At 52.7% G+C, this 27,221-nt stretch overlaps 1 protein-coding gene across 1 annotated transcript in view; it reads left to right on the forward strand.

The window, feature by feature from the left end:
- LASP1 (LIM and SH3 protein 1) overlaps positions 1–22,383 on the forward strand; it is a gene marked incomplete at both ends in the record, with an annotated part of 41,172 nt that extends 18,789 nt beyond the window's left edge. The window contains 4 exons of the mRNA XM_080713308.1: positions 5,397–5,504; positions 16,182–16,329; positions 16,581–16,684; positions 22,210–22,383. Coding sequence (XP_080569434.1) covers positions 5,397–5,504; positions 16,182–16,329; positions 16,581–16,684; positions 22,210–22,383 — 534 coding nt within the window. The remainder of the gene's footprint in view (positions 1–5,396; positions 5,505–16,181; positions 16,330–16,580; positions 16,685–22,209) is intronic.
- Between the last annotated feature and the right edge of the window lie 4,838 nt (positions 22,384–27,221).

Here is a 27,221-nt window from a genome sequence, read left to right on the forward strand (position 1 = left end):
ACGCTTCATGGGCTCCTGATGAAGAAGGGACCCTTAGCCCCAGAGCACAGGTAGAGACAACAAGGTCTGTAGACGCCACGCCCCTCGCTCGGGGCCCTGAGCCAGGCAGATTCCCAGCCCAGCTGATGTGGCCCCCAGACCAGGGTGCTCTGATTCTAATGGCCCTGCAGGGCCGACTGCTGTGATGCTCAGCCTGCAGGAAGCACTGGTCCCCAGCAAATATTATGGGCTTGTTGAAATGCAGATTCCTGGGCCCGGACCAGAGGGCTTTGGTTGGCACTGCTCGTGGGCCCAGGAATCTGTATTTGACCCCCTGGTGGTTCTTCTGGGGCCTGAGGCTAAGATCAGGTCAGAGGGGAGATGCAGGTCAGAGTGGAGCCTTTTTATTTTATTTTTTTTACTCACATGGAATTTTTTCTGCCTCTCCTTGATGAAATGGGGACAGAAACCCATTTGCCTAGAAGCTGGGGGTTGGTCCTGGAGTTCTGAGGCTTGGAAGGGCTGGGCCAGCCGCCTGGGGGTGGTGGCAGGTTCTGGTTCCTGTGGCTGCTGCGGGGGCGGGCAGGCTGGAGCGGCTTGTGGCCTGCTGAAGGGAAGTCGGAGCCTCTGCCTGCCCTGCCCCCTCCACGCCAGGGTGTCAGCCGCCTCTTTCCAAGGTCCCTTCCTGGGCCAGCCTTGGTGTGTCTCAGCCCTCTGTCACTGGGAAGCTGCCCATGCTATTTCAACTTCTCTTTGTTTTCCTGTGTCTATATTGGTCTCCAAAGTGGCACTTTGGGTGTTTGAGATACTTGTAGCCTCCCGACAGGGGTGATAATCAGAGCTGCCCAGAAATGGCCCTGTGTGGTCCTGTGGAGCAGGTAGTGGTCCCAGCCGCCTCTGGCTCTCTGGACACTCCGGGTGGGGTTGGGGGGAGGCACCGCGTGGCCAGAGCCCTGGAAGAAGCTCCAGGCACGTCTATCTTTATTTTTGCCTTCATTGCCAGCTTCATGGAGCTGTGGGAAAGGCCACTTCGGGGCGGGCAGTGTGGGGTGAGAGCCTTAGAGCCCTGCACTGTGTCCTGGGGGAGGTTCTCTCTCCCATCTTGGGTCCTGTGACCAGTGCGGCAGGCAGGCAGGCAGTGCATCTGGAAGGTGGCGCTCCCCCTGCAACACTGTCCAGATCTGCCACCGTTCCTGTTGTGGCCTTGGACAAGCTATTTAATGACTGGGAACTGGGAACCAGGAGTTACCTATCTCTGAAGGTGGCTATAAGGATATAAGTGTATTCCTAGCATAGAATCAACACTGGACAAATGTCCCTTTTTTTTTTTTTTCAGTGTTGGGGATTGAACCCCAAGGGACCTCTGAGCTACACCCCAGCCCTATTTTTATTCTTTTTTTTTTTTTTTTTGCGGGTCTGGGGATGGAACCCAGAGGCATTCTACCTCTGAGCTACAACCCAGTTCTACTTTAGTTTTATTCTTGAAACAGGGAGGTTGTGGAGGGCCTCACTAAGTAGCTGAGGCTGGCTGAGAACCTGTGATCCTGTTGTCTCGGCCTTCTGAGTACTAGGATTACAGGCGTGTGCCACCACGCCTGGCTCAATGGGTTTTTTGGTTCATGTGTTTTGTTTTTAAGTCACGATCTTCTTTATGTCGGGTGTTTAAAGCAGTTATTTGCCAAATGATGTTGCTTTGTTTGTTTGGGGCTGACGTGCCTGTGTCTGAGTCATTCATCATTCGTTCCACAAATGCTTATCTGTGCCTGCTTCTTGCTGGGGTGAGTGAGCCAGGCACGGTGGCACACACTTGAAATCCCAGTACTTAGGAGGCTGAAACGGGAGGATCGCAGGTTCAGCCACTTACTGAGGCCCTCTACAATTTAGTGAGACCCTGTTTCAAATAAAGAGTTAAAAATAGAGCTGATGGTGTAGCTTGGAGCTAGAATGCCCCTGGGTTCAATTCCCAATATTGAAAAAAAAAAAAAAAAAAGAAAAAAGAAAAAAAAATACATCCTGGGAGAATAACTAGGAACCTTCATCCAAAAAGTAGTTTCACAGAGGCGAATGGATGGGCGTCAGGAGCCTCAGGCATTTTTCCCAGCCCTGCCATGCGAGTTTCCAGGATGGGAGGCCTGGGCACCAACCAGGGACTGTCATCTGGCCAGAGTGCTGAGTTGCACTCTGACCTAACCCGCAACTGGGTTGAGTGACCTCAGGCAGGTCCCTTCCTCCCACAGGGACCCTGTCAGCCCTGGTAAGCCGTTTCAGACAGCAGCCAGGCCTGGAGAGAACAGGATGGAGCCGCGCTGGCCACGCCCTCTGCCACCGCACAGAATCTTCTCCACTTCCATTCTCCATTCAGGGCCTAAGGGTGCTTAAAAGTGATTGTAGCCAGGCGTGGTGGCGCACGCTTGTAATCCCAGCATTTGGGAGGCTGAGACAGGAGGATCGCGGTTCACCGAAAGCCTCAGCTACTTAGTGAGGTCCCGTGCAGTCAGTGAGACTGTTTCAAAATAAAAAATAGGGCTGAGGGTGTAGGCCAGAGGTAGAATGCCCCTGGGTTCCTTCCCCAGTGCTGAAAAAAAAAAAAAGAAAAGTGATTGTAGAGTTCAGAGCAAGAGGGCTTTTAGAGATGGCCAGTGTCCCTCATGTCCCTCAAGGGGCCTAGGGAGGGGCCCTGGCTAGCTACAGGATGCACCCTGAGGTAAAAGGTGCTGAGCAGAGGCTGAGCTGTTCGGCTCTGCCCCCAGCCCCACCCTCTCTGGCCTTCTGTGTTAGGAGTGAAATGAATTTTCCTTCCCTAACTAGGAGGGGCAGGCAGTTCCTGAGCCTGGGAACCAGCTGATGTCATCACAGTGTCGCCATGGTGATTTTCCCTGGATTAGGGGCCTGACCCTTGCATAGCCAGGAAACAGAGGGAGGAGTGGGGCTGGCGCTGCTTCAGCGCTCTACGTTGACAAAGTACCCGGCGCCCTTGGCTGTGCTCTGCCATGGGCCACTGTCTCTGCCCTTGACCCGAATGTGGGCATCATCGCCGGGTCCCTGTGCTGCAGATGTGGAAGCTGAGGCATGAGGGATAAGTTGTTGGCTCAAGATCACAGTCCAGAGGCTGAGCCTGGCGGTCGGGCCCCCCTGGCTCCCCTGGTGAGCGATAGGAAGCCCCTCCCACATGTTAGCTGATTCCTATGACCACTCTTTCTACAGGGGGGAGCTGAGGCCAGACGTCTTAGATCTGGGACTTTTGCGTGCGGAGCCACATTTTTCTTTTCCTCTTTTTGTGGCACTGGGAATCAAACCCAGCTGTATCCCCAGCCCTTTTTGTTGTTGGGCTCAGCCCTTCCCGCTCCCCAAGTTGCTACCTTGGCCTGGGGCTGCGTTTTCCTGACTTCAGGTGTTTCAGCATCTCTGTTGTCCCCTTGTTGAAAGGCCCTTCGCCAGGCTGCTGTGCTGGCCCAGGGCATCTGAGCAGAGCTGATGCTGGTGCTGATGCTGGTGGGTGGGGGCCATGTGCCCTGCTCTAACTTCTGGTCCCCTGGTACACGGCAGCCCCTGGGCCTTTTTTTTTTTTTTTTTTTTTTTTTTTTAATCTGCATCAGAACAAAGGGGAAGGCCTCCTGGCCCCCACGAGTGGAGAGGATCTGACAGCTGTGCTGTGGGCAGAGGAGGACTCCCAGCCTGGAAGCTGCCCTGGAAACCTCCAACCTCCAAGGCCCTGGGCCCTGTGTCCTGGGCTGACCTGTTTCAGGACAGTTGCAGCCCCGTGGAGGGGATCCAGGCAGCTGGTGGGTCTGGAACAGCTGGCTGCTGCGGTGGACAGGGAGTCTCTGGAAGCCAAGAGAACAGTTCCCTGTCTCACAAGTATTTCTCAGCCTCCATCTCATCCCCCATAATCCCAGGGAAGACAAGCTGGTCTTCATCTTTCAATCCATTAGTGTCAGGAAAGTACGTTCTTCTTCTTGTCACTTTTCTCCTCCTCCTCCTCCTCTTCCTCCTCTTCCTCTTCCCCTCTTTCTCCTCCATCTTCTGGTCTTGCTGTGTTGTTCAGGCCGGTCTTGATCTCATGGGCTCGAGCGATCCTCCTGTTTTAGCCTCCTGAGTAGCTGGGACTACATGCATATGCTGCCACACCTAGCTGGGAAGTCCTTCTTTTCTTTTTCTTGGTCTGTGGTACTGGGGATCTAACTCAGGGGCATTCTACCTCCAAGCTACACCTCCAGCCCTAGTTTTTATTTTTATTCTGAAACAAGGTCTCATTAAGTTGTGGAGGGCCTCACTAAGTAGCTGAGGCTGGTCACGAAACCTGTGATCCTCCGGTCTCAGCCTCCTAGGTACTAGGATTTCCAGTGTGTGCCACCACGCCCAGCTTTAGGAAGTCCTTTCCGAGGTCTGACTAAGTGGTCCCTGTAGTACTTGAGTTTTCCATAAAATTCTCTGAAGAAGCGGGCGGCAGCGGGGTCGTAGCGTTCTCCCCCCAGAGCTCGGAGCCCCGTTCTGAAATGCTATCTCATACCTGCTTTCTTCCTCCCAATGGCGGCAGCCTCAGAAGCTGGCCTGGCAGGCTCCGCGGAGCCTGTCAAAGGCTCATTGACGGAGCCTACCCTGTGTCTCTCTCACCGCCCTCCTTTCTGGGCGCCAACTTGGTCCTCTGGCACAGCCTCCTCAGCTGGTCACTCGGACGTTCCCCCTGGCTCTTGGCAGGCTGGGCTACATCCTGGCCAGGCTGAGGGCTGAGCAGCCCTCGGAGCGCTGGCAAGAACCTTCTTCCTGTAGCTGCAGGCTGGTGGTGAAGGGGCAGGAGTCAGGCGGGTGCGGGTTTGCGTCCTGCTGGCCCTGGGCATTTGCTGCTAAGCCATGTGACCTCAGGCAGGAGACTTTGCCTTCTAGTGGCTCAGGTTCCCTAAACTGAGGTGGGACTAATAGTGCGTGTGGAAATGAAGACTCCAATGAGCTGGGCATGGAGGCACATGCCTCTAATCCCAGTACTTGGGAGACCGAGACAAGAGGATCGTAGGTTCGAGGATAAATGGCTGGCTGGCTGGATGATGGTTGGATGGATGAACAGGCTGGTTATCACACACACAAAGGGACTCCAGTGAGACAGTTCCTGTGAGGTACTGCACCCACCGTTCAGAATGCATTGAATAAAGGGTTATTGCTATCACTGTATCGTGTGTGTGTAAGTAGCTGAGGCTGGCTGCAAACCACGATCCTTCTGTCTCAGCCTCCCAAATGCTGGGATCACGAGCGTGTGCCACTAGGCCCGGCCTTACTCTACCACTTTTTGACCAAGGCTTCTGCTTTACGCTGGGGATCTCTGGCCAGGGTCCTTCTCCTGTCTCCATCACTGACGGGCTCCCAGGTGCCTCTCTGCTCCCTCGCCTGACCCCAATCCTTCTCTCTCCCTCTCGGCTCCCCAGGTGCGTTACAAGGAGGAGTTTGAGAAGAACAAGGGCAAAGGCTTCAGTGTGGTGGCAGACACCCCAGAGCTGCAGAGAATCAAGAAGACCCAGGACCAGATCAGCAACGTGAGCTCCTGCCCTCCTGTGGTGCCCACCCTGCCCGGTGCCCTCCCGTCTCCTCCCCTCCTCGACCTTGCAGGCATGAGCGTGGCCAGCTCCCTCTGCTGTCCTCCCCCCAGGCCTCGCTGGTGGCAGTTTGGGCAGAGGGCAGGGCCTGTTTGGGGTTCCCTGGTGCCTTTTCCTTGTGCACCCCGACCATCTTTGTGTGTGTCATACTGGGGATTGAACCCAGAAGTATTCTGGTATTCTCTCAGCTACACCCCCAGCCCTTTTTTTTTTTTTTTTCCTTTTCTTTTTCAGAAACAGGGTCTTGCTAAGTTGCTAAGGATATATCACTTAAGAAAACCTTAAGGTTTGAGGCTGTCCTCAAATCTGTAATTCTCTAGTCTCAGCCTCCCAAATACTGGGATTGGAGGCGTGCATCACTGCGCCCAGCTCCCTAGACCCTGTGTGCCATACTCGGCCCATGTAGCGTTTCTGCCTTGAAGAGGCTGCCCTTTTGTGGGCTGCGTGATGGAGGGGGGACTATGTGCTAAGGCCCCCCCGTTCTCTCCAAGGCTGTTTTTCTTTTTTCTGGGTACGGTGGGTGTCAGGGTACAGACCTGTGTCTTAGCACAAAGGTCAAAACTGGGCATGGGGGCAGGGACGCCCAGCCTCCTCTGTCTGCCTCTGGCCGCTGACATTGCAGTCATTTCCGCCCTCCCTCGCCTCCTCCCACCTCGGCTTGCTCTTCCTTCCTGTGTAAAAGCCCCAGCTGGCTTCCCCAGCTGGCCCTGCAGCCCCTGGTCTGGGCCCTCCTGGGCCTGGGCGGGTCAAGGCCCTGGCCGCAGCCTGGGTGGGCGCGGAGGGCTGGCAGCAGCCCTGCAGCCCCACACCACGTGCCCTCGGAACACCACGTGCCCTCAGAGCAGCACACGGGGCCAACAAACAGGCCTCAGTTTCCTTCCTGGCAGAGCCACAGACCAGCAGCTTTTGTGGCTCTGGGCTTGTAGGGAGCAGGGTACTGCCATGAGCCACCACAGAACATGGGCAGCAGCCTTGCACAGGCCCGGGGGTGCGCAGAGCTGCAGGACATGCCCAGTAAGCCAGGGCTGTGGGGTCCTGAAGACACAGACCAGGCAAACAGTTGTCTTCATGGCTGTAGCTGGCAGGGGTTGACCAGTTGCCTGTGTTACTCTGCGGGTAGGGACAGGGAATAGGGACTGGGGAAGGGAAGGGCCTGGCCATTAGACGGCCCACCCATCACCCGTGCCCTGGGCTCCAGAGCCCATCCTGTCCCTCTGCTGGTGTCCCTGGCAGGGCAGTCCTTCCAAAAGTTGGCTGAGCCATGCTTAGAGTGGGGTGTGGTGGTGACTCCAGTGGATTTCCGAAGCACAGGGCAGCGGAACCAGCCATGACCAAGACGGCTCTCAAACTTTTCCACCTGTAGGAAGAAATAAAATAGCTGGGAATGGTGGTGCATGCTTGTAATCCCAGTACTTGGGAGGCTGAGCCAGGAGGATGGCAGATTTGTGGCCAGCCTCAGCAACTTGGAACGTCCTCTACAACTTAGTAAGACCTTGTTTCAAAGTAAAGGATTAAAAATAGTTCTGAGGAGCCTGCTGTGGTGGCGCATGCTTATAATCCCTGCGCTTGGGAGGCGGAGACGGGAGGATTGCACAGGTTCGAAGCCAGCCACGCTGGCTTAAGAGACCCCGTTTCAAAAAAAAAAAAAGGTCTGGGAGTGTAGCCCGGAGGTAGAAGGGTTCCATCCCCAGTACCACCAAAAAATAATAATAATAATAATAAAAAAGGTCTGAGGGTAATTTAAAAAAAAAAAGGTCAGAGGTTGAATGCCCCTTGGTTCAATTCCCAATTTTGCAAAAAAACAAAAACAAACAAACAAAGAAAAAAGCAAAAGAAAGAAGAAGAAATAAAATTTGTAACTGGACCCACCAAGCAGACATGCATTTATTTAGAGAGAAAATATAATCAAAACTTTCATAGCCGGGCGTGGTGGCGCACACTTGTAATACCAGCATTTTGGAGGCTGAGACCTGAGGATCGCGATTCGCAGCCAGCCTCAGTTACTTAGTGAGGCCCTCCGCAACTCAGTGAGACCCTGTTTCAAAATAAAGAAAAAAAAAAACAAAACAAAAACAAAAAATCTTTCATGAAGCAGGGCTGGGGATATAGCTTAGTAATAAGGCACCCCTGAGTTTTATCCCCAGCACCACAAAAGAAAAAAGAAAAGAAAACCCTGAATGAATGAGTACTTACTACTAGGGGGGCAGAAGGGCTCTTCCGGATCTTTTTTGTGTTCTTTTATTTTATAAAGGTGCTGTATAGACTTACTAAATGAATTTTTTTTGGCGGGTCTGGGGCTGGAACCCAGAGGCATTTGACCTCTGAGCTACAACCCCTGTCCAACTTTTTATTTTTTATTTTGAAACCGGGTCTCACTGAGTTGCAGAGGGCCTCACTAAGTAGCTGAGGCTGGATGCAAACCGCGATCCTCCTGTCTCAGCCTCCCGCATGCTGGGATTACAAGCGTGCGCCACCACGCCTGGCCCACCTCCTACATTTTCTAACCCCCCATAGTCCATTCAGCCATATATCCATCATTGGATCAATCCATCGATGAGGGGCGGCTTCAACGCATGGGCCTTTGGGGGACACTTCAGATACAAATCGTAGTGTGCCCCTTTCTGTGTCTGCCAGGCCTGGTCTCACATCCTGCATTTCCCTTCTGGCTCAACCCTGTGTCTCAGCCAGTGAGGGCCATGCCTTGGGTAAAATCCACAGTGGCTCTCCAGTCAGATCTTGTCTTTTATCTTTGTTCCTTGTTCCTGGTCTGCAATCCCAAGTCTCCCCCACATACTCCCCGCCAGCAATTCAGTCATTGCTTCAGCCTGAGTGTCTGAGGAGAGGAGCAAGCCTTGCCGCCCTTTCTGGAAGGCTTCCAGAATACTCCACACCCAGCCTTCCACCTTCTCTGGCTATTGCAGGTGTTAATGTCTGAGGTGTCCTAGTAACAACCTCCCCCTGTGGCCCAGACATCCGCACTAAGGAGATAGTGATCTTATCAGCAACCGCAGGGCTGCAATTAGCTGATTGTCCCCTGCTCTGAGGTGGGGGAGGCTGGCGGCCTGACCTGGTGGCTGCAAAGTGTGACCTCGAAGCTGAAAAACTCTCTGCTGAAAAACTCTCTCGGTTTTAGTGAACACAATTGAAGTCATTGAAAGTGGACCTCCGAACAACTTCTAATCCCAGCAGCCACAGGGCATTTAGTAAAAATGTGGGCCCAGGGTTTGTTGAATCCGCCTCTGGGCCAGGGGCAAGAATCTGAGTTTAGAGTGCATTTCCCTGGGTGCCACTAAAGTTTGAGAACTATAACCATCAATTCATGGTGACACACAGCTGTAATCCCAGTACGTTGGAGGTTGAGACAGGAGGATCACAGGTTTGAGGTCAATATTGGCAACTTAGCAAGACCCTGTTTCAAAATGAGAAAAAGGGTGTGGGGGTGTAGCTTGGAGGTAGAATGCCCCAGAGTTCCATCCCCAGCGCCCCCCTCCCAAAAGAGAGCTACAGAAAGGCTTCGCCAACCCCTGAGTCACGGGGCCAGACTCTGCCATGTCCCAGAACCCGCAGGGAACGTTAGAGCACTCTCAGAACCACTCTCAGAACCACAGCTAGGCTGCACCAACCTCCAGAAGCATTCTGGAAAAGGTGGTGGTCAGAGCTACGCAGACCTTTATTGTTGTTGTTGTTGTTGTTGTTTTTCGGTAGTACTGGGGGTGGAACCCAGGGGCTTTCTACTTCTGGGCTATACTCCCAGACCTATTTTACACTTTATTTGGAAACAGGGTCTCACTAAGTTGCTGAGAGCCTCACTCAGTAGCTGAGGCTGGCTTCGAACCCGTGCGATCCTCCTGTCTCCGCCTCCCAAGCACGGGGATTACAAGCGTGCGCCACCACGCCCGGCCTTCCTAGTTGTTTCTAAAGGTCAGACTGTCTTGCAGAGACAGGAAGAATTGCTTCCCTGGAGGAAGATGCTACACATGGGGTTTTGCCAGCCAGCATATCTTAAAAACAAGGGTCCGGTCTCCCCGGTAGTGTTTGCTTTGGTGTTCTGCAGTCTGTCCTTAGCACTGCCCGGGGGCAAGGAATTGAGATGGGAGGAGACATGAGGGCTGGCACCCTGGCTTCGGGCACTCCTCAACCAGGTGGGCTGTTCAACAGCTTCAGTTTCCTGGTCTGTAAAAGTGGGGACAGCAGGCCCAGCCTTGAAAGGTGATTGCAGGGAAAATGTCAAGTGCTGGGCCCATGATTAAAGGCAGACCTGCCTGCTTTCTACATGTGAGAAAAGAAGGGACAAAGAGCCAGGCACAGTGGCCACACTTGTAATATCAGTCCTTGGGAGGCTGAGACAGGAGGATCCCAAGTTTAAGGTCAGCCTTAGCCAGTTAGTAAGATTCTGGTTTTTATAGTTTAGTATATAACTATGCATTTTTAAATATGCGTAGTTAAGCTGGGCATGGTGGCACACACCTGTAATCCCAGTACTTTAGAGGCTGAGACAGGAGGATTGCAGGTTTGAGGGCAGCCTCAGCAAGTAGTGAGACTCTAGTCAACCTAGTGAGATTCTCTTTCCAAGTAAAAATAAAATAGAGCTGGAGGTGTAGCTCCAAGTTACACCTAGTGACACACACACACACACACACACACACACACACACACACACCATAAAATGCATAGGTATGTGTATGCAAATTATGTAGTTTGGTTTTTCCTCTTGGTGTGTGTATGGTAGTGGGGATTGAACCTAGGGGCATTCTAACCCCCAAGCCCTTTATTTATTTATTATTTATTTATTTTTGGGGCGATCTGGGGATGGAATTCAGGGGCATTCGACCTCCGAGCTACACACCCCTGCCCTATTTTTTATTCTTTATTTTGAAACAGGGTCTCACTAAGTTGCGGAGGGACTCACTAGGTAGCTGAGGCTGTCCGCGAACCACGATCCTCTGTTCTCAGCCTCCCGAATGTTGGGATGCAGTGTGCGCCACCACAAGTGTGCGCCACCACGCCCGGCTGCCTTTATTTATTTATTTATTTATTTATTTATTTATTTATTTATTTATTATTTTTTGGTGGTACTGAAGATTGAACCCAGCCCTATTTTATTTTTTATTTTGAAACAGTGTCTCATTAAGTTGCAGAGGACATTACTAAGTAGCTGAGGCTGGCTGAGAACCTGCGGATAACTCCTGTCTCAGCCCCCCAAGTACTGTGTGCGCACCCATGCCCGACACTCCTTCCTTCCTTCCTTCCTTCCTTCCTTCCTTCCTTCCTTCCTTCCTTCCTTTCTTTCTTTCTTTTTTGCAGGTCTGGGGATGGAACCCAGGGTAATTCCATGTCTGAGCTATACCCCCTGCCCTTTTTTTTTTATTCTTTATTTTGAAACAGGGTCTCACTAGGTTATGGAGGGCGTCACTAAGAAGTAGCTGAGGCTGTCTGCGAATCACAATTCTCCAGTCTCAGCCTCCCAAATGCTGGGATTACAAATGTGTGCCAGCACACAGCAAATTTTTTGTTTGTTTGTTTTGAAAGGAGTCTTAGACTATTGCTGAGGGCTTCGCTAAGAACATGTAATACTATTGTCTCAGCCTCCCAATTCATAGGATTACAGGCAAGCACCACTATACCCAGCTCTAGTTTCTCCTAATTTTGAACACAGAGCATGAATTTTTTGTGTGCCTTAGTTCTTTTCTTTTCCTTTCTTTCTTTCTTTTTTATGATACTGGGAATTGAACCTAGGGACATTTTACCTCTGAGCTGTACCCTCACTCCTATCTTATTTTTTTAAATTCAAGCCGGGTGTGGTGGCGCTTGTAGTTCCAGCATTTGGGAGGCTGAGACCGTAGGATTGCGGTTCTCGGACAGCCTCAGCTACTTAGTGAGGCCCTTTGCAACTCAGTGAGACCCAGTTTCAGAATAAAAAATAGGGCTGGGAGTGTAACTCGAAGGTCAAATGCCCCTGGGTTCCATCCCCAGACCCACAAAATAAAAAAAAATTGAGCCGGGCGTGGTGGCGCACACTTGTAATCCCCGCGCTTGGGAGGCAGAGACAGGAGGATCGCGCAGGTTCGAAGCCAGCCGCGCACGCTGGCTTAGGAGACCCTGTTTCCAAATAAAAATGTAAAAATAGGTCTGGGAGTGTAGCCCAGAGGTAAAGGGCTTCCAGGAACCCCAGTACCACCAAAACAAACAAATAAATAAATAAATAAAAATGGAAAATTGAGGGCCTCATAAAGTCCCTGAGGCTGCCCTCCACCTGCCTCCTCCTGTCTCAGCCCCCAAGGGCTGGGGTTATAAAGGGTGTACGCCCAGCTGGGAAGCATAAAAGCCCCAAGGCCCCTGGCTGGTGAGTGGGTTGTTCCGTTCAGACCCGACTTCTCTACCAGGTGAGGAATCATGTGGGAGCGGCACATGGCAAGTCACACTCTTGTTTTCTTCCGCCACAATCAGGAAGCAGGAGCTGCAGAAAACGGAACATCAGCCGGCAGGGTTTGGGGCGGCCCCTTCCTACTCCTCCTGAGCTCCTGGCCAGCAGGGCCTGCCTGCGTGAGGAGGGTCCTGGGGCCTGGCACCCAGCTGCGCCTGGACCGCGTGGCACAATCAGAGCTTGACCTTCCTGGGGGCCCAGCACAGATGCGGAGCTGCAGGCCTCTGCAGCCCATTATCCCTTCCCTGCGGCCTCCCCTGGCCCGCACGCCTGCAGCGCTTTCTAAGTTAGGGTGGTTCTGTGATGGTCGCCCTCTCAGGGATTGCAAGGGGAGCTCTTTTTCTTCGTGTGGTGCTGGCTGTTGCACCCAGGACCTCGCACACCCTGGCCAGGTGCTGAACCACCAACCTCTGCACCTCAGCCCTTTTTAGTTTTTGAGACAGGATCTCCCTAAATTGCCCAGACTGACCTCGAACTTGTGATTCTCTTGCCTCAGCTGCCAACATAGCTGGGATCATGAGGCAGGCCCCGCTGAGAGAGCACTTAGTATTTGTTCCTGGACAGCACACTGGGCCGGGCGGCGTGGGGTCCCCCGCTCCATGCCGTGTCGCGGGGGCTGGGTCCCGCTGTTTCCAGCTTCCTCTGTCTCTGAGCGCTGCACGGGTCTCCCTTGGAGGTTATTTTCCTCTGAGCCTCGTTTTCTTCTGTAAAATGGAAATGAAAATATCTGTGTCCGGCTTACCATCGTCAGGGTCCAGGGAGGGCAGTGGCGTCTGCCTGGGTGGGGACGGGGCGCCTGTCCAGGTCACCACTTCTCCTGCCGTGGGAGTTGGCAGGACATAACTTTAAACACACTTGTCCATGAGTAGTGGCTTTATTTTTCCTCAGGAGTGAGACAGTTGCTAGTGGCTGTTTGTGGAAATAGGCCTGTGTCCACACTGGGCTTTCAGAGCTGGCAGGGTCCTCAGGCCACCTGGGAGCAGAAGGCACCAGGACCTCACTGCCAGAGGGGAAGGGGGTTCTCCCAAGGTCACACCAGTAAGCAGAGGAGTCCCAATCCCCCAGGGAGGAGGCCCAGGAAGGCCCGGGCGCCGCAGGCTGAAGGTCTTGAGTGAGCAGCCATGGGGGTGGAACCGACCGGCCTCAGCTCCTGGCCACTTAGAGCCCTTGGTCCAGAGGAGCCCCAGTCAGACCCATGTCTTCCCCGGGACTCCCTGCCACCCCAGCCCCAGGGCTGCCTGTCTCTGAAGGCCCAGTTCAGGCCTCTCCCGCCCTCCACACTTCACTCCCTAGCGATCCCTGGTCAGGTCTCTTTTCATTAACAGGAAGTAAACAAGGGAAGCCGACCTTTCCCACCCCCAGGACAAAAGTCGGAAGGGCAACCGCTTTGTGAGCCTGGAGGCCTCAGGAGGGGTGTTCTGTCCGGCCTCCCACCCTCCACCAGTGGACAGGGTCACCAAGGGAGCGGGGCTGGAGGGGTCACCTTTTGCCTTATGTCTGAGCGCCTCTCCAGCCACCGTTCCAAGTGGGATTGGGGGGGGCCTGAGGAGGTTTCTCTGAGGCTGACTGCTTCCCCCAGGAATAGGCTCAGCCTGTTCTGCCATCTGAATGCAGGTCCCTGCTTGACCATGAAGGGAAGGGCCAGAGAAGGGCTGGTCCTGACCACAACCCCTAAGTAAGACACTCTCTGCCTGCAGACCACACCCCTCCATTCCTGGCCTATGCTGCTGGCACAGGCGGCAGGGAATAACCTATTTAGCTGGCAAAATCGACACAGGGGTTCCCCAGTTGGGCACAGCTCTGTGCCTAGTGCTGTTAACTCCTGTCTTCTGTGCACAGCAGTGAATGCCGAGGGCCAGAGAAGGCAGGGGAGGAAGCTAGGAGGGGTGACCGAAGAAGGGGTGGCCCTGGACAGGGACAGCAGGGGTCAGGCCTGGCCAAGGCTTCTAGGGCCCAGGGTCTTGTGTCCTGCAGGAAAGAGCAGGCTTTGCCCCACTGCACCCTGGCCTCTCACCTCAACACTCTCCAGGATGAGGAAGAGGCAGGATCCTGGCAAATAGAAAGTGAGGCTGCAAGCTGGGCGTGGTGGTGCACGCTTGTGATCCCAGCATTTGGGAGGCTGAGACAGGAGGTTTGTGGTTCCTGGACAGCCTCAGCTACTTAGGCCCTTTGCAACTCTGAGATGCTATTTCAAAGTCAAGAATAAAAAATAGGGCTGGGGGTGTAGCTCGGAGGTCGAATGATGCTCCTGGGTTCCATCCCCAGACCCGCAAAAAAAAAAAAAAAAAGAAAAGAAAAGGAAGAAAGAAAGAAAAAGGAAAAGGAGAGTCTGCAGGATTCAGGGCCTCAGCCCACCTGGGATGGGGCCATCCCAGTGTCCTGCTTTTTGAATTTCCCCTAGAGGGTGGGGGCATGCCGCTCACCCTGGCCCTCTGTCTCGAGGCCAGCCCACGATGAAGTGATCTCTCAGCCCTGGGGCTGAGTGCCCCCCTGCTTCTCCCCATTGATGTGCTCTGTGAAAGGGAGAGAGGACCCCACTGGTGACCGTCAAGGTGGGGTGCGGCATGTGTCCCATGAGGCTGCAGGAGAACAGCCTCGGATCCCTGGGTCTGTTGTTGCATCTCGTACTTTTGTCCTTCAAATTTTGAGTGTATTGTTTATAATATGCGTTCCATATTTGTAGAGTGACGCTTGCTTTATTTATTTATTTATTTATTTATTTATTTATATTTAGTGGTACTAGGGATAAAACCCAGGCGCATTCTATCTGTGAGCTACATCCCTAGCCCTATTTTTAAATTCTTTGTTTTGAAACAGGGTCTCACTAAGTTGTGGAGGAGCCTCACTAAGTAGTTTGTGATTGGGGAGAGAAAGGTCCTCAGGGCATTAACTGAATTGATAGTCTTTGATTCCTTAAACTGTGGGGTGTGGGTACAAGGAAATTTATTCTAGTGTTCCTTAAGCCTTTTTTTTTTTCAGTACTGGTAATGCTTCTAATGTATAAAATATACATCATTTGAAAGAATCACATTAGAATCTAGGTGACCAAGCAGGCACGGTGGCACGTGCCTGTAATCCCAGTACTTGGGAAGCTGGGAGAGGAGGATCGTAGGTTCGAGGACAGCCTTAGCCATTTAGCAAGACCCTCAGCAACTTAGCAAGACAGTTTCAAAATAAAAAGGGGGTGATGCCAGGCGCGGTGGCGCATGCTTGTAATCCCCGTGCTTGGGAATCTGAGACAGGAGGATCACACAGGTTCGAAACCAGCCTCAGCTACTTAGTGAGGCTCTCAGCAATCTAGTGAAACCCTGTTTTGAAATAAAGTATACAATAGGTCTAGGAGCATAGCCCAGAGGCAGAAAGCCCCTGGGTTCCACCCCCAGTACCACAAAAATAAAAAAATAAAAAAAATAAAAAGGAGTGATGGCATAGCTTAGAGATAAAATGGTACCAAAAAAGAAAAACAGGTATGTAACCAACAGGAATATGTTTGAAAGCTTTTGGCAAGTGGGGGTCTGTGAACTCACCTGACAGGTGCTGATAGGTACAGTGAGTGGCTGGCCTGTAGCAAGAACTCAGTAAACAGGAATTTATTGTTCCTGTTGACCAGGGTGGCAGCTGGGAAGCCCCTGTCCTGATGCTTTCATTGACACAGCCATTTTACTTATTTATTTATTTATTTATTTATTTATTTATTATTTGCAGTCCTGGGGATGGAACTCAGGGGCATTCTACCTCTGAGCTACACCCCCAGCCCTATGTTTTTTTATTCTTTATTTCGAAACGGGGTCTTACTGAGTTGCAAAGAGCCTCACTAAGTAGCTGAGGCTGTCCGAGAACCGAGATCCCCCTGTTTTAGCCTCCCAAGACATGGCCGTTTTAGAGCTGTCAGCTCAGACCTGAGCTACACACACACGTTGCGTTTTACAGAGGGGGAAGCTGAGGCTTGGCAGGATGAAGTGGCTTGTCCAGGTGCACATTGCTGTGTCTGGGCCCTGGGGAGTCTCTTCCAGCCCAGGATCTTTCCTGGTGGTGGAGGAGGAGGACACAGAGTCTTGCTCCACTGGCCAGGCAGGCCTTCAACTCCTGGGCTCAAGTGAGCCCCTCCAGCCTCAGAGCAGCTGAGCCTGTAGGAGGAGGAGACGGGTTGGTTTGCTGTGGGATTCTTCACCCAGTGCCTTCCACCTCTGCAGATAAAGTACCACGAGGAGTTTGAGAAGAGCCGCATGGGCCCCAGCGGGGGCGAGGGCCTGGACCCCGAGCGCCGAGACCCCCAGGACAGCGGCGGCTACCGGCGGCCCCCTGAGCAGCAGCCGCACCACATCCCGACCAGCACCCCTGGTGAGTGCGGCCGGCCGGTGTGGGCCTGGGGAGAGGTTGGAGGGAAGCCCCAGGCAAGCAGGAAGGCCCTGGGGTCAGGCCTGAGGCAGCCGAGGGGGCCAAGAGGGTGGAGACACACACACACACACACACACACACACACACACACACACACACACCTTGAGAGCAGAGGTGGGATTCATGACATTGGCCTCATGGAGGGGGCTGGCTTGGCAAGATGCTTTCTGAGCCCCTCTCCTCCCTCCTTCCAGTTTACCAGCAACCCCAGCAGCAGCAGGCCACCCCCTCCTATGGTGGCTACAAGGAGCCTGCGGCCCCAGTCTCCACACAGCGCAGCGCCCCAGGCGGGGGCGGGGTGAGTGCCCGGGCCTGAGGGGGGAGAGTGGAGGCCGGAGGCTGCTGAGCCTCTGAGAAGGCCACCTGGGCACAGCTCATGGATCCTCCTGCCTCTGACATGGGCCCCTTTGGCTTGTGTGTGTAACGGTCTCCTTTCCACACCTGAGGGGGCAGGAGGCCCTTGGGTCTGCCTGGGGTGGGCCTCGCCCTGAGGCTTGGTGGGAGGCCATTCCCCGGGTGAGCTCCCCACACCAGCTCCTGGGCACACAGAACCCCAGAGCTGGGATCCTGGGACCAAGGGTCTCAGCTTGCCCTGCCCCCGGGGCCTCCCAGACCATGGGTCAAGTGGGTCTCCCCTGATTTTATGTCACTCTGCCCCACTGGCTTCCTTCAGAGCACTCTTCCCAACTTAAAGAGTTTTCTGTGTCCCAGGGCGTCAGGGTGGTTGGGTTCACTTGAGCTGAGGACAGAGCAGGGCTTGTCAACTTTGCTGAATAAAGGGGCGAGCACAAGCAGAAAGGCGGCTGGAGAGCCGAGCCGGGCATGGTGGTGCACACTTGCACACTTTTAATCCCAGCATTTGGGAGGCTGGGACAGGAGGGTCATAGGTTCAGGGATAGCCTCTGCAGCTAAGTGAGACACTCAGAAATTTAGTGAGACCCTGTTTCAAAAAGTTCTTTATAAAGAATTTGTAAATTTTTTTTATCAAAGAAAATAGCCAGGCGTGATGGCGCACACTTGTAATCCCAGCATTTGGGAGGCTTAGACAGGAGGATCACAGTTCGAAGACAGCCTCAGCTACCTAGGCCCTTCGCAACTCAGTGAGACACTGTTTTAAAATATAAAGAATAAAAAATATTCCGGGCGTGGTGGTGCACGCTTGTAATCCCCACGCTTGGGAGGCGGAGACAGAAGGATCGCGCAGGTTCGAAGCCAGCCGCGCGTGCTGGCTTAGGAGACCCTGTTTTCAAATAAAAATAATATAAAATAGGTCTGGAAGTGTAGCCTGGAGGTAGAAGGGCTTCCAGGAACCCCAGTACCACAAAATAAATAAATAAATAAATAAATAAATAAATAAATAAATAAATAAATAATAGGGCTGGACTCCCAGTACTATTAAAAAAATAAAATAAAATAGGGTTGGGGATATAACTCAGAGCTAGAATTCCCCTGGGTTCCATCCCTAGAACCATAAGAAAATTAAAAAAGAAAGAAAGGGAGCCGGGCATGGTGGCACACGCTTGTAATCCCAGTATTTGGGAGGCTGAGACTGGAGGATTATGGTTCACAGCCAGCCTCAGCTACTTAGTCAGGCAACTCAGTGAGACCTTGTTTCAAAATAACGATTAAGAAATAGGGCTACGGGTGTAGCTTGGAGGTAGAATGCCCCTGGGTTTCATCTCCTGTACCTCAAAAAAAAAAAAAAAAAAAAAGGCAGGTGGTCGCTGCTCCTCAGTTCTTTAAGTGGAAAGCCCTGGGCTGATGTGCATCTCACCTGCACAGCCGCCTGCCGTGCTGGGTGCCTGGGAATCCAAAGCCGCTCATAGCAGAGAAAGAAGGAGAGAGAGCTGGGCATGGTGGCACATGCTTGTAATCTTAGTACTTGGGAAGCTGAGGCAGGAGACTATATTCTCAGCCAGCCCCAGCTAATTAGTGAGGTCCTCTGCAACTTAGTGAGACCCTGTTTCAAAATAAAGAATTAAATCGAGCTGGGGATGTAGCTCGGAGGTAATATGCCCCTGGGTTCAATCCCCAGTACTGCTCACACACATACACACTAAAAAAGGAAAGATATTCAGAAATAAAATAGCTTGAGGTGCCGAGTGTGGTGACGCACGCTGGTAATCCCCTAGCTTGGGAGGCAGAGACAGGAGGATCGAGCAGGTTCGAAGCCAGCCTCCCTGTTTTCAAATAAAAATATAAAAATGGGTCTGGGAGTGTAGCTCGAAGGTAGCAGGGTTTCCAGGAACCCCAGTACCACCAAAAAAAAACCTGAGCTAAGCAGCCTCCTGGAGCCTATAACCCCAGGCACACGCGAGGGTGGTGAGGTGCCTGCCGGGCTGGGGCAAGGGAGTAAGATTGTCCAAGGTACAAGGTTCCAGATGACCAGCCAGTCCTTCAGGGACACACTCAACTTGTCCTCAACCAGAGGGATCCACCCACCTTCCTCCCTCTTGATGTTTTGATTCCAGTAAGAAAGTCATAAGCCGGGGGTGGTGCGCACTTGTAATCCCAGTTCCTCCCTCTTGATGTTTTGATTCCAGTAAGAAAGTCATAAGCCGGGGGTGGTGCGCACTTGTAATCCCAGTACTTGGGAGGCTGAGACAGGAGGATTGCAGGTTCCCGGGCAGCCTCAGCTACTTAGTGAGATCCCCTGCAACTTAGGCCCTGTTTTAAAATAAAGAATAAAAAATTGGGCTGGGGTATAGCTCTGAGGTAGAATTCCCCTTGGTTCAATCCCCCAGTACCTAAAAAAAAAAAAAAAGTAGGTATATAGAGCCGGGTGTGGTGGCGCACCCTTGTAATCCCAGCATTGGGGAGGCCGAGACCGGAGGGTTGCGGTTCACAGACAGCTTCAGTTACTTAGTGAGGCCCTCTGCAACTCAGTGAGACCCAGTTTCAAAGTAAAGAATAAAAAATAGGGCTGGGGCTATAGCTCGGAGGTCAGATGCCCCTGGTTTCCATCCCCAGACTTGCAAAAAAAAAAAAAAAAAGTAGGTATATAGTGTCAGGCCAGGGGCACGTGCTGTGAAGATAGATAGCCATCGGGTCACGATAAGACACCTGAGCAAAGTCCTTAATAAAGGAGGAGTGAACGGTGCAAAAGGACTAGAGTACGGAAGCAAAGGCTCCAGGCAGGAGGATCCTGGGAAGGGCAGCCTGAGAGAGAGGGTGACTAAAGGGAAGAAGGCGGTGGCCAGTGGGGAGGGCTGGTGGCCTCCGGAAGGCCTGCGTGCCTGGTGGGCGTGGCTTGTGCGTTTTGCTTGAGGTGGGGGTCTCACCATGCTGCTCATGTCCCCAGCTCCTGGGCTCAAGCAGTCCTCCTGCCTCAGCCTTCTGAGTGCTGGGACCACTGGCACCTGCCGCGGCATTTGGCTGACTTAGCTTTTTTTTGTGTGTGTGCGTGTGGTGCTGGGGATTGAACCCGGGGGCATTCTACCTCTGAGCTTCACCCCTAGCCCTGTTTTAAAATATTTTGAAACAGGGTCTCACTAAGTTGTAGGAGGGCCTCACTAAGTACCTGAGGCTGGTAGTGAACTGCCATCCTCCTGTCTCAGCCTCCCAATTACTGCAATTACAAGCAGTAGAGGCTGAGGTCACTATATGAGTTATGAGGGCTGTGATCTCTAATCCTGCAGGGCTGGCCGTGGGCTTTAAACTGTCCCACGGAGCCCAAGACAGGTGGGTGTCACGGTGCAGTGAGGTTCAGGGGCAGTTAGCTGGCTGGGGTACCCTCCCTCTTGCTCAAAGGCACCTGCGTTGGAGGTCCTCTGAAGGTTTTTCTCACAAGGAAATGACTTTGTCCCCAAACTTGGGAGTGAAGCCAGACTGGTTACAGCTTCAAAATGAAAACATTGAGCCGGGCATGGTGGCGCGTGCTTGTAATCCCAGTACTTGGAAGGCTCAGACTGGAGAATTGCAGGTTCTTAGCCAGCCACAGCAATTTAGTAAGGCCCTCTGCAACTTAGCGAGACTGTTTCAAAATAAAAAATAAAATAGGACATGGGGTGTTGCTCAGAGGTAGAATGCTCATAAATTCAATCACCAGTATTACAAAAAGAAAGAAAACATTCCTGCTTAGAATAATACAAATAATAATAAACAGTGTGTCACATTTTTAAAGACTTGAGGCCATGTGCCTGTGGGACCTTACTGCCTTTCTGGTGGGGGCCTGGGGAAGGTTTCCTCAGCCTGCCCTATGGCTGGCCCTTAGGAGATACCAAATACATTGTAAAAGTTTCTGCTTTTAGAAACTGAGACACAGGGTGTGGTGACACAAACTTGTTACTCTAGTACTTGGGAGGCTGAGACAGGAGGCCAGCCTTAACAACTTAGTGAGATCCTGTTTCAAAAATTAAAAATAAGCCGGGTGTGGTGGCACACGCTTGTAATCCCCGCGCTTGGGAGGCGGAGACAGGAGGATCACGCAGGTTTGAAGCCAGCCTCAGCTGGCTTAAGAGACCCTGTTTCCAAAATAAAAATATAAAATAAGTGTGGGAGTGTAGCCTGGAGGTAGAAGGCCCCTGGGTTTCATCCCCAGTACCACCAAAATAATAATAATAATAATAAATTAATTAATTAATTAATTAAAAATTTAAAAATAGACCAGGCACAGTGGCACATGCTTGTAATCCCAGTACTTAGGAGGCTGAGACAAGAGGATCCCAGATCGAAGGACAGCCTCAGCAAGTAGTGAGACTTTCATCAACCTAGCAAGACCTTTTTTCCAAGTAAGAAGTAAAATTGAAGCCAGGCGTGGTGGCGCACGCCTGTAATCCCCGTGCTTGGGAGGTGGAGACAGGAGGATTGGGCAGGTTCGAAGCCAGCCGCGCTGGCTTAAGAGACCCTGTTTCCAAATAAAAAAATATATATAAAAAAATAGGTCTGGGAGTATAGCCCGGAGGTGTAAGGGTTTCCAGGAACCCCAGTACCACCAAAAAAAAAAGAAGAAGAAGAAGTAAAATTGATATGGGGGTGAGCTTGGTGGAGGTAGAATGCCTCTGGGTTCAATCTCTAGTAACACACACACACACACACACACACACCACACACACTTAATTAATTAATTAATTAATAATAAGCCGGGCTTGGTGGCACAGGACTGTAATCCCAGTACTTGGTACTTGGGAAGCTGAGACAAGAATATCCAGGTTCAAGGACAGTTTCAGCGACTTAGACTCTCATCAACCTAGCAAGACCCTGTTTCAAAATAAAAAGAAAAATAGGGCTGGGGATATAGCTTGGAGGTAGAATGTCCCTGGGTTTCTTCAACCCCCAGTACCAAATAAATATATAAATAAGCCCGGGCATGGCGGCGCACGCTTGTAATACCAGCCCTTGGGAGGCAGAGACAGGAGGATTGCACAGGTTCGAAGCCAGCCTCAGCTACTGAGTGAGGCTCTCAGCAATCCAGTGAAATCCTGTTTTGAAATAAAGTATAAAATAGGTCTGGGAGTATAACCCGAAGGTAGAAAAGCAAGCCCTTAGGTTTCACCCCCCAGTACCAGACACAAAAAATATATCTATTTTTTAAATACAAATAAATATTTATATATAATATAAATATATTTATATATTTTTCCTGCATATATAAAAATATATAAATATATTTAATACAAATATATATATATATTTATATTTTTTTCCTGCATATATATATATATATATATATGCAGAAAGTCGGGGGTTAACTCAGTGGAGAGCACTTGCCTAGCATGTGTGAGGCCATGGAGCCCATGGGGGAAGTCTAAGCGGGGAGGTAAGAGGCCTAAGCCCTGAGTGCCCGCAGCCCGGCCCCAGCTGACTGTGCCCCGCCCCCTGCAGAAGCGGTACCGTGCAGTGTACGACTACAGCGCTGCGGATGAAGACGAGGTCTCCTTCCAGGATGGGGACACCATTGTCAATGTGCAGCAGATCGACAATGGCTGGATGTACGGGACCGTGGAGCGCACCGGCGACACGGGGATGCTGCCGGCCAACTACGTGGAGGCCATCTGAGCCCCGCCGCCCCCCTCGTCCTCAGTGTGTCCCATGACATTGCATCCGTCCCGGGGCCTGGCCCGTCTACCCGTCAGCGTGTCTGTTTTCTAAGATCTGCGACAGCTTGTTTGTTCCCACCCCTCTCCAGCTCCTCTCCCAGCCCGATGCCTGGTTCCGCCACCCCATGGGCTCCCTCCTCTGGCAGGGCTCCCCTCCACCGGCTTCCTGGTTTTTTTCTCTGGATGGAACAGGCATGGGCCGCCCCAGGGAGGTCGAGGCCCAGGGGCTGGGCTGGAACGGGCCCTCTAGGCTCTGGGTTTGCCTCCCCTCCTCAGCCCCTGGGACCCTCCGCCTTGCTTCTCACATTCCCAAGACATTTCAGGGCTGGGGTGCGCCCCAGGCTCCAGGGCCCTGGGCAGGGTGCCGTGCAGTCCCTTAGGTGGGGGCTGGGGCTCTGCTGTTGTGTAGGGACCAATGTGGTGGCTTTGCCTCTTTCTCCAAGTGGGGACTGCCAGCCCACCAAGGGGTCTCCCTCCCTGCCCCCTGCCTCCTGGGGGCAATAAAAGGAAGTAGAGCCCGGTTTTGGGGCGATTCCCGCCCCACACGCACTGTGATCCTGCCCTCCATCCCACGCAAGCCTGGGGGCCGACAAGCCCCGGAAGCGCAGCCTGGGTCAAGTTCTTGCCTTTCTTAATTTTAGGGACAGCCGCAGGAAGGGGGAGCCAGGCAGTCTCCCCAGACTCTCTCTGGCTCCCCAGGAAACACGGGAGCCCCAGGGTCTGGCTCAGCTGGCCACCCTCCCCGCCTCCTCATGGAAAGGGCTCTCTGGAGCTCTCATGGCCTCTCCTCCCTGCCCAGCCGGATGGGCCCGAGCTGTGTGAAGCCGGCTGTCTCCTAGAGCCACCCTTCAGGAGCGGGAGCGAGGGTGCCTGCAGGTGTCTGGCAGCCAGGTGTGATGGTACAAGGAGGGGCAGGGTGCGCTCGGCCAGGGGCCTCTGGGCCTGTATGCAGGGTGTGTGTGTGTGTGTGTGTGTGTGTGTGTGTGTGTGTGTGACACACAGAGCTGTCTGCCCCTGATACTTTTCTCAAACCCATAGTGAGAGGGGCAGGCCCTGGTGGAGACAAGTTTCTTGTTTCCTTTGGAGTTGGAAATGCTCCTTTCCTGTCTGAAAAGACGAGGCCCCAGGCCCCTTTTCAGGGTACAGGCAGAAGCGCAGCCTGGATCTGACCTGCGGCTTGCTGGGAGGGGAAGGGTCTGGCTTCCTGGCTGCAGGCACCCCCAACCCCCGTGTCTCTGTCGGGCTGCTGAGTAGAGCACAGGACCCGGGTCACCCACACTGGTGCCTCATTCTGGGGGTTCTCCCTTAAAGCCCCCCTCTTTACATAGTGCCCCCCTCAGAGCGAGGGAGAGGGTCCCAGGGCTCCAAAACTGGAAGCACAGGCTCGGGGATGAGGAAGGGGAAGACGGTGCTACATCCACGCTCCTCTGCGTCCTGGCGGCCCTCGCCAGCTTCACTCATCTCTGGGTTTTCTTGTCGCCCCTCTTGGTCTCCCCCTCCCATCTTTGCCCCAAGTCTGACCAGGCCTCACAGCTGACATTTTTATTTTCTTTGGCGGTGCTGGGGATGGAACCCAGATTCTCATGAATGCTTAGCAGGTGCCCTACCGCTGAGCTGCTCCCCGGTCCCACACACCTGCACCTGCCCTTGCACACCTGCACCTCGGGTGAGCGCCGCGACCTGGAGGTGTTGGAATCCTCGGAGGTTCCCCTCAACGGCGGTGCTGGCTGAGTTGGGAATATTTGCTCCATGTGGGAGCTGAGAGGGGCCCCGCCTGACTGTTCCCTTTCTGGCCCCAGCTTAGGTGGAGGCCGGCCAAGTGTCCTGTTAGGCAGTTTGGGAGGCAGGGGGTCAGGGAGAGCCTGGGGAAGGAGTTGGGAGGTGCTGAGCTATTCCGTTTCCTCTCCATCTCAAAGCACAACGGGAGAGCAGAGGTCAGGGCCTTCCTGTTGAAGGGCCTGTCCTGCGGAGGCCCTCGCCCTCCTCTGAGCGGCCTCTCTTTCCCTCAGCTGAACTCACCTTCCAAAACAAGGCAAGCCCTGCCTCTCCTTCTGTTCTTCCCACCCCAAGACCCTAAAATAGGGAGCATTTTTTCACACACCCCCAGAGAGGAGGGGCTGTCACGCCGGTGCTGAGGGGCCTGGGGTTGCTAGAGCCTGTGTTGCTGCCCAGAACCCGCTGCGCCTCGAGCACACACCCGGGGGCTGGGCTGAGCCCCTGGTCAGTCTCACCCAGGAAAGCGAGCCGCCTCCGCTAGAATGTGAACTTAACTTTCGTGGACCAATCCTACAAACCAAGGAGCCCAATGGCGAGAACCAAGAATTCTCTCAAAACCGCTTCCTGTTCCCCCTTGCGCCCCTCCAGGGAAAACTAGCGCTTAATTTCTGCCTTGCCCCTTCACATAAGCACTTTTGGGCCTTTTTTTTTTTTTTTTTTTTAATAGCTGGAAAACAAACCACCAACCCCCACAGAGCCTGTATTTAAAAAAGAAACAGAAGTGACCCTGTGAAATTCACCTCTGTCCAAACATTTCATCTGTCTGCGTGTGTGAAGCCGCCTGCTCATCTTTTTATATGGGGTTGTCCTTTGGGTCTGTTTGTCCCTCCGTAATGGGCTTGTGATCGGGATCAGGTCTTTCTGGCCTGTTGTGATTCTGAACATTTGGCTTGAACCACAAGTGAATCTTTCTCCTGGTGACTCAAATAAAAGTATAATTTTTACCTGCAGACCTGGTTTCCTCTTTGGCTCTGAGATGTGTGTGTGTGTGCTGTCTGCTTAGGGTCACAGGCCTGTTGTGCATAGGGAGCCCTGCTGGGCGTTCTGAAGCCAAGGGGCGCTTTGCTGCCCACCCAGGCCCTGGAACCTGCTTCCTCGCTGAGCGTCTGCTCCTGATTTGTGTAGCCCACCCCACTCCATCCAGCTTGGTGATATTTAAAGATCTCAGGGAAAGTCGGGCATGGTGGCGCATGCTTGTAATCCCAGCACTTGGGAGGCTGAGACAGGAGGATCACACAGGTTCAAAGCCAGCTTCAGCTACTTAGGCTCTCAGCAACTCAGTGAGACCCTGTTTCCAAATATAAAATAGGTCTGGGAGTGTAGCCCAGAGGTAGAAAGCCCCTGGGTTCCATTCCTGGTACCACAAAAAAATTAAAAAAGAACCCAGGGAGCCGGGCGTGGTGGCACACGATTGTAATCCCAGTACCTGGAAGGCTGAGACGGGAGGATCGGGAGGATCGCAGTTCATGGACAGCCACAGCTACTTAGGCCCTTTGCAACTCATTGAGATTCTGTTTCAAAATAAAGAATAAGCCGGGCGTGGTGGCGCACACTTGTAATCCCCGCGCTTGGGAGGCAGAGACAGGAGGATCGCGCAGGTTCAAAGCCAGCCGCGCGCGCTGGTTTAGGAGACCCTGTTTCCAAATAAAAATGTAAAAATAGGTCTGAGAGTGTAGCCCAGAGGTAGAAGGGCTTCCAGGAACCCCAGTACCACAATAATAATAGTAATAATAATAATAATAATAATAATAATAATAAAGAATAAAAAATAGAGCTGGGAGTGTAGCTCAGAGGTCAAAAGTCCCTGGGTTCCATCCCCAGTACCACAAAAATAAAGATCCCAGGGTGACAGTCCCTGAACTGGCAGTCTCTCGTCAGCGAGGACCTCCCAACACCCTCAGGGGATTAGAGATTTAATTCATCTTTACTGTCCTGGTAACTGTCCAGGGCAGATGCGGGGCTTCTCAGCAAACACTTGAGCTATCCGAGGGGCTCGGCATGGGGAGCGTGCCAGCCTGTGCCACCGCGGCAGGTGGCGTCGGAGCTCAGCCTGTGTTTGAGAAGTAAAACAGGACCAGGCGTGGGTGCAGCTGTGAGCGAGGCGACCTGGCAGCCACAGCGGCCTCCACGACCCCTTCGGAATGTGATCTTTAACATGTGTCCATCATCTTCCCAACAGCCCCACGAGCAAAGTAACTACATTTTTTTTTTCTCTCCTTTTTTGGCGCAGGAACTGAACCCAGGAGTGTTTCACCTTGGAGCTACACACACAGCTCTTTATTTTCTTTTTTTTTTTCTTTCTTTTTTTTTTTGCGGGTTGGTCTGGGGATGGAACCCAGGGGCATTCGACCTCTGAGCTACACACCCTGCCCTATTTTTTATTCTTTAGAGGGCCTCACTAAGTAGCTGAGCACTAAGTAGCTAAGGCTGTCCGCGAACCGTGATTCTCCGGTCTCAGCCTCCTGAATGCTGGGATTACAAGCGTGCACCACCATGCCCGACATTTTCTATTTTTTTTTTTTTTTTTTTTGGTGGTACTGGGGGTGGAACCCAGAGGCTTTCTACCTCCGGGCTATACTCCCAGACCTTTTTTTTTTTTTATTTTATTTGGAAACAGGGTCTCACTAAGTTGCTGAGAGCCTCACTAAGTAGCTGAAGCTGGCTTCAAACCTGTGCGATCCTCCTGCCTCAGCCTCCCAAGCGCAGGGATTACAAGCGTGTGCCACCACGCCCGACATTCATTTTCTATTTTAAAGCAGGATCTCCCTAAGGTGCTGAGGACCTCGTCAAGTCACTAAGACGGGAAGACGGGCCTTGAACCTGCAGTCCTCCTGTCTCAGCCTCCTAGGTACTGGGATTATAGGTTTGTGCCACCTCCAGGCTGGGAAGTGACTACTTTGATGTCTGTCTCACAAATGGGGCTTGGGTGGAGGGCTGGGGGTAGAGCTCTGAGAAGGTAACCAACTGTGTGTGTGTGTGTGTGTGTGTGTGTGTGTGTGTGTGTGTGTATTACTGGGGATT

Source organism: Muscardinus avellanarius, assembly GCF_963383645.1.
Source record: "Muscardinus avellanarius genome assembly, chromosome: 16".
In the NCBI taxonomy this organism is placed as follows: Eukaryota; Metazoa; Chordata; class Mammalia; order Rodentia; family Gliridae; genus Muscardinus; species Muscardinus avellanarius.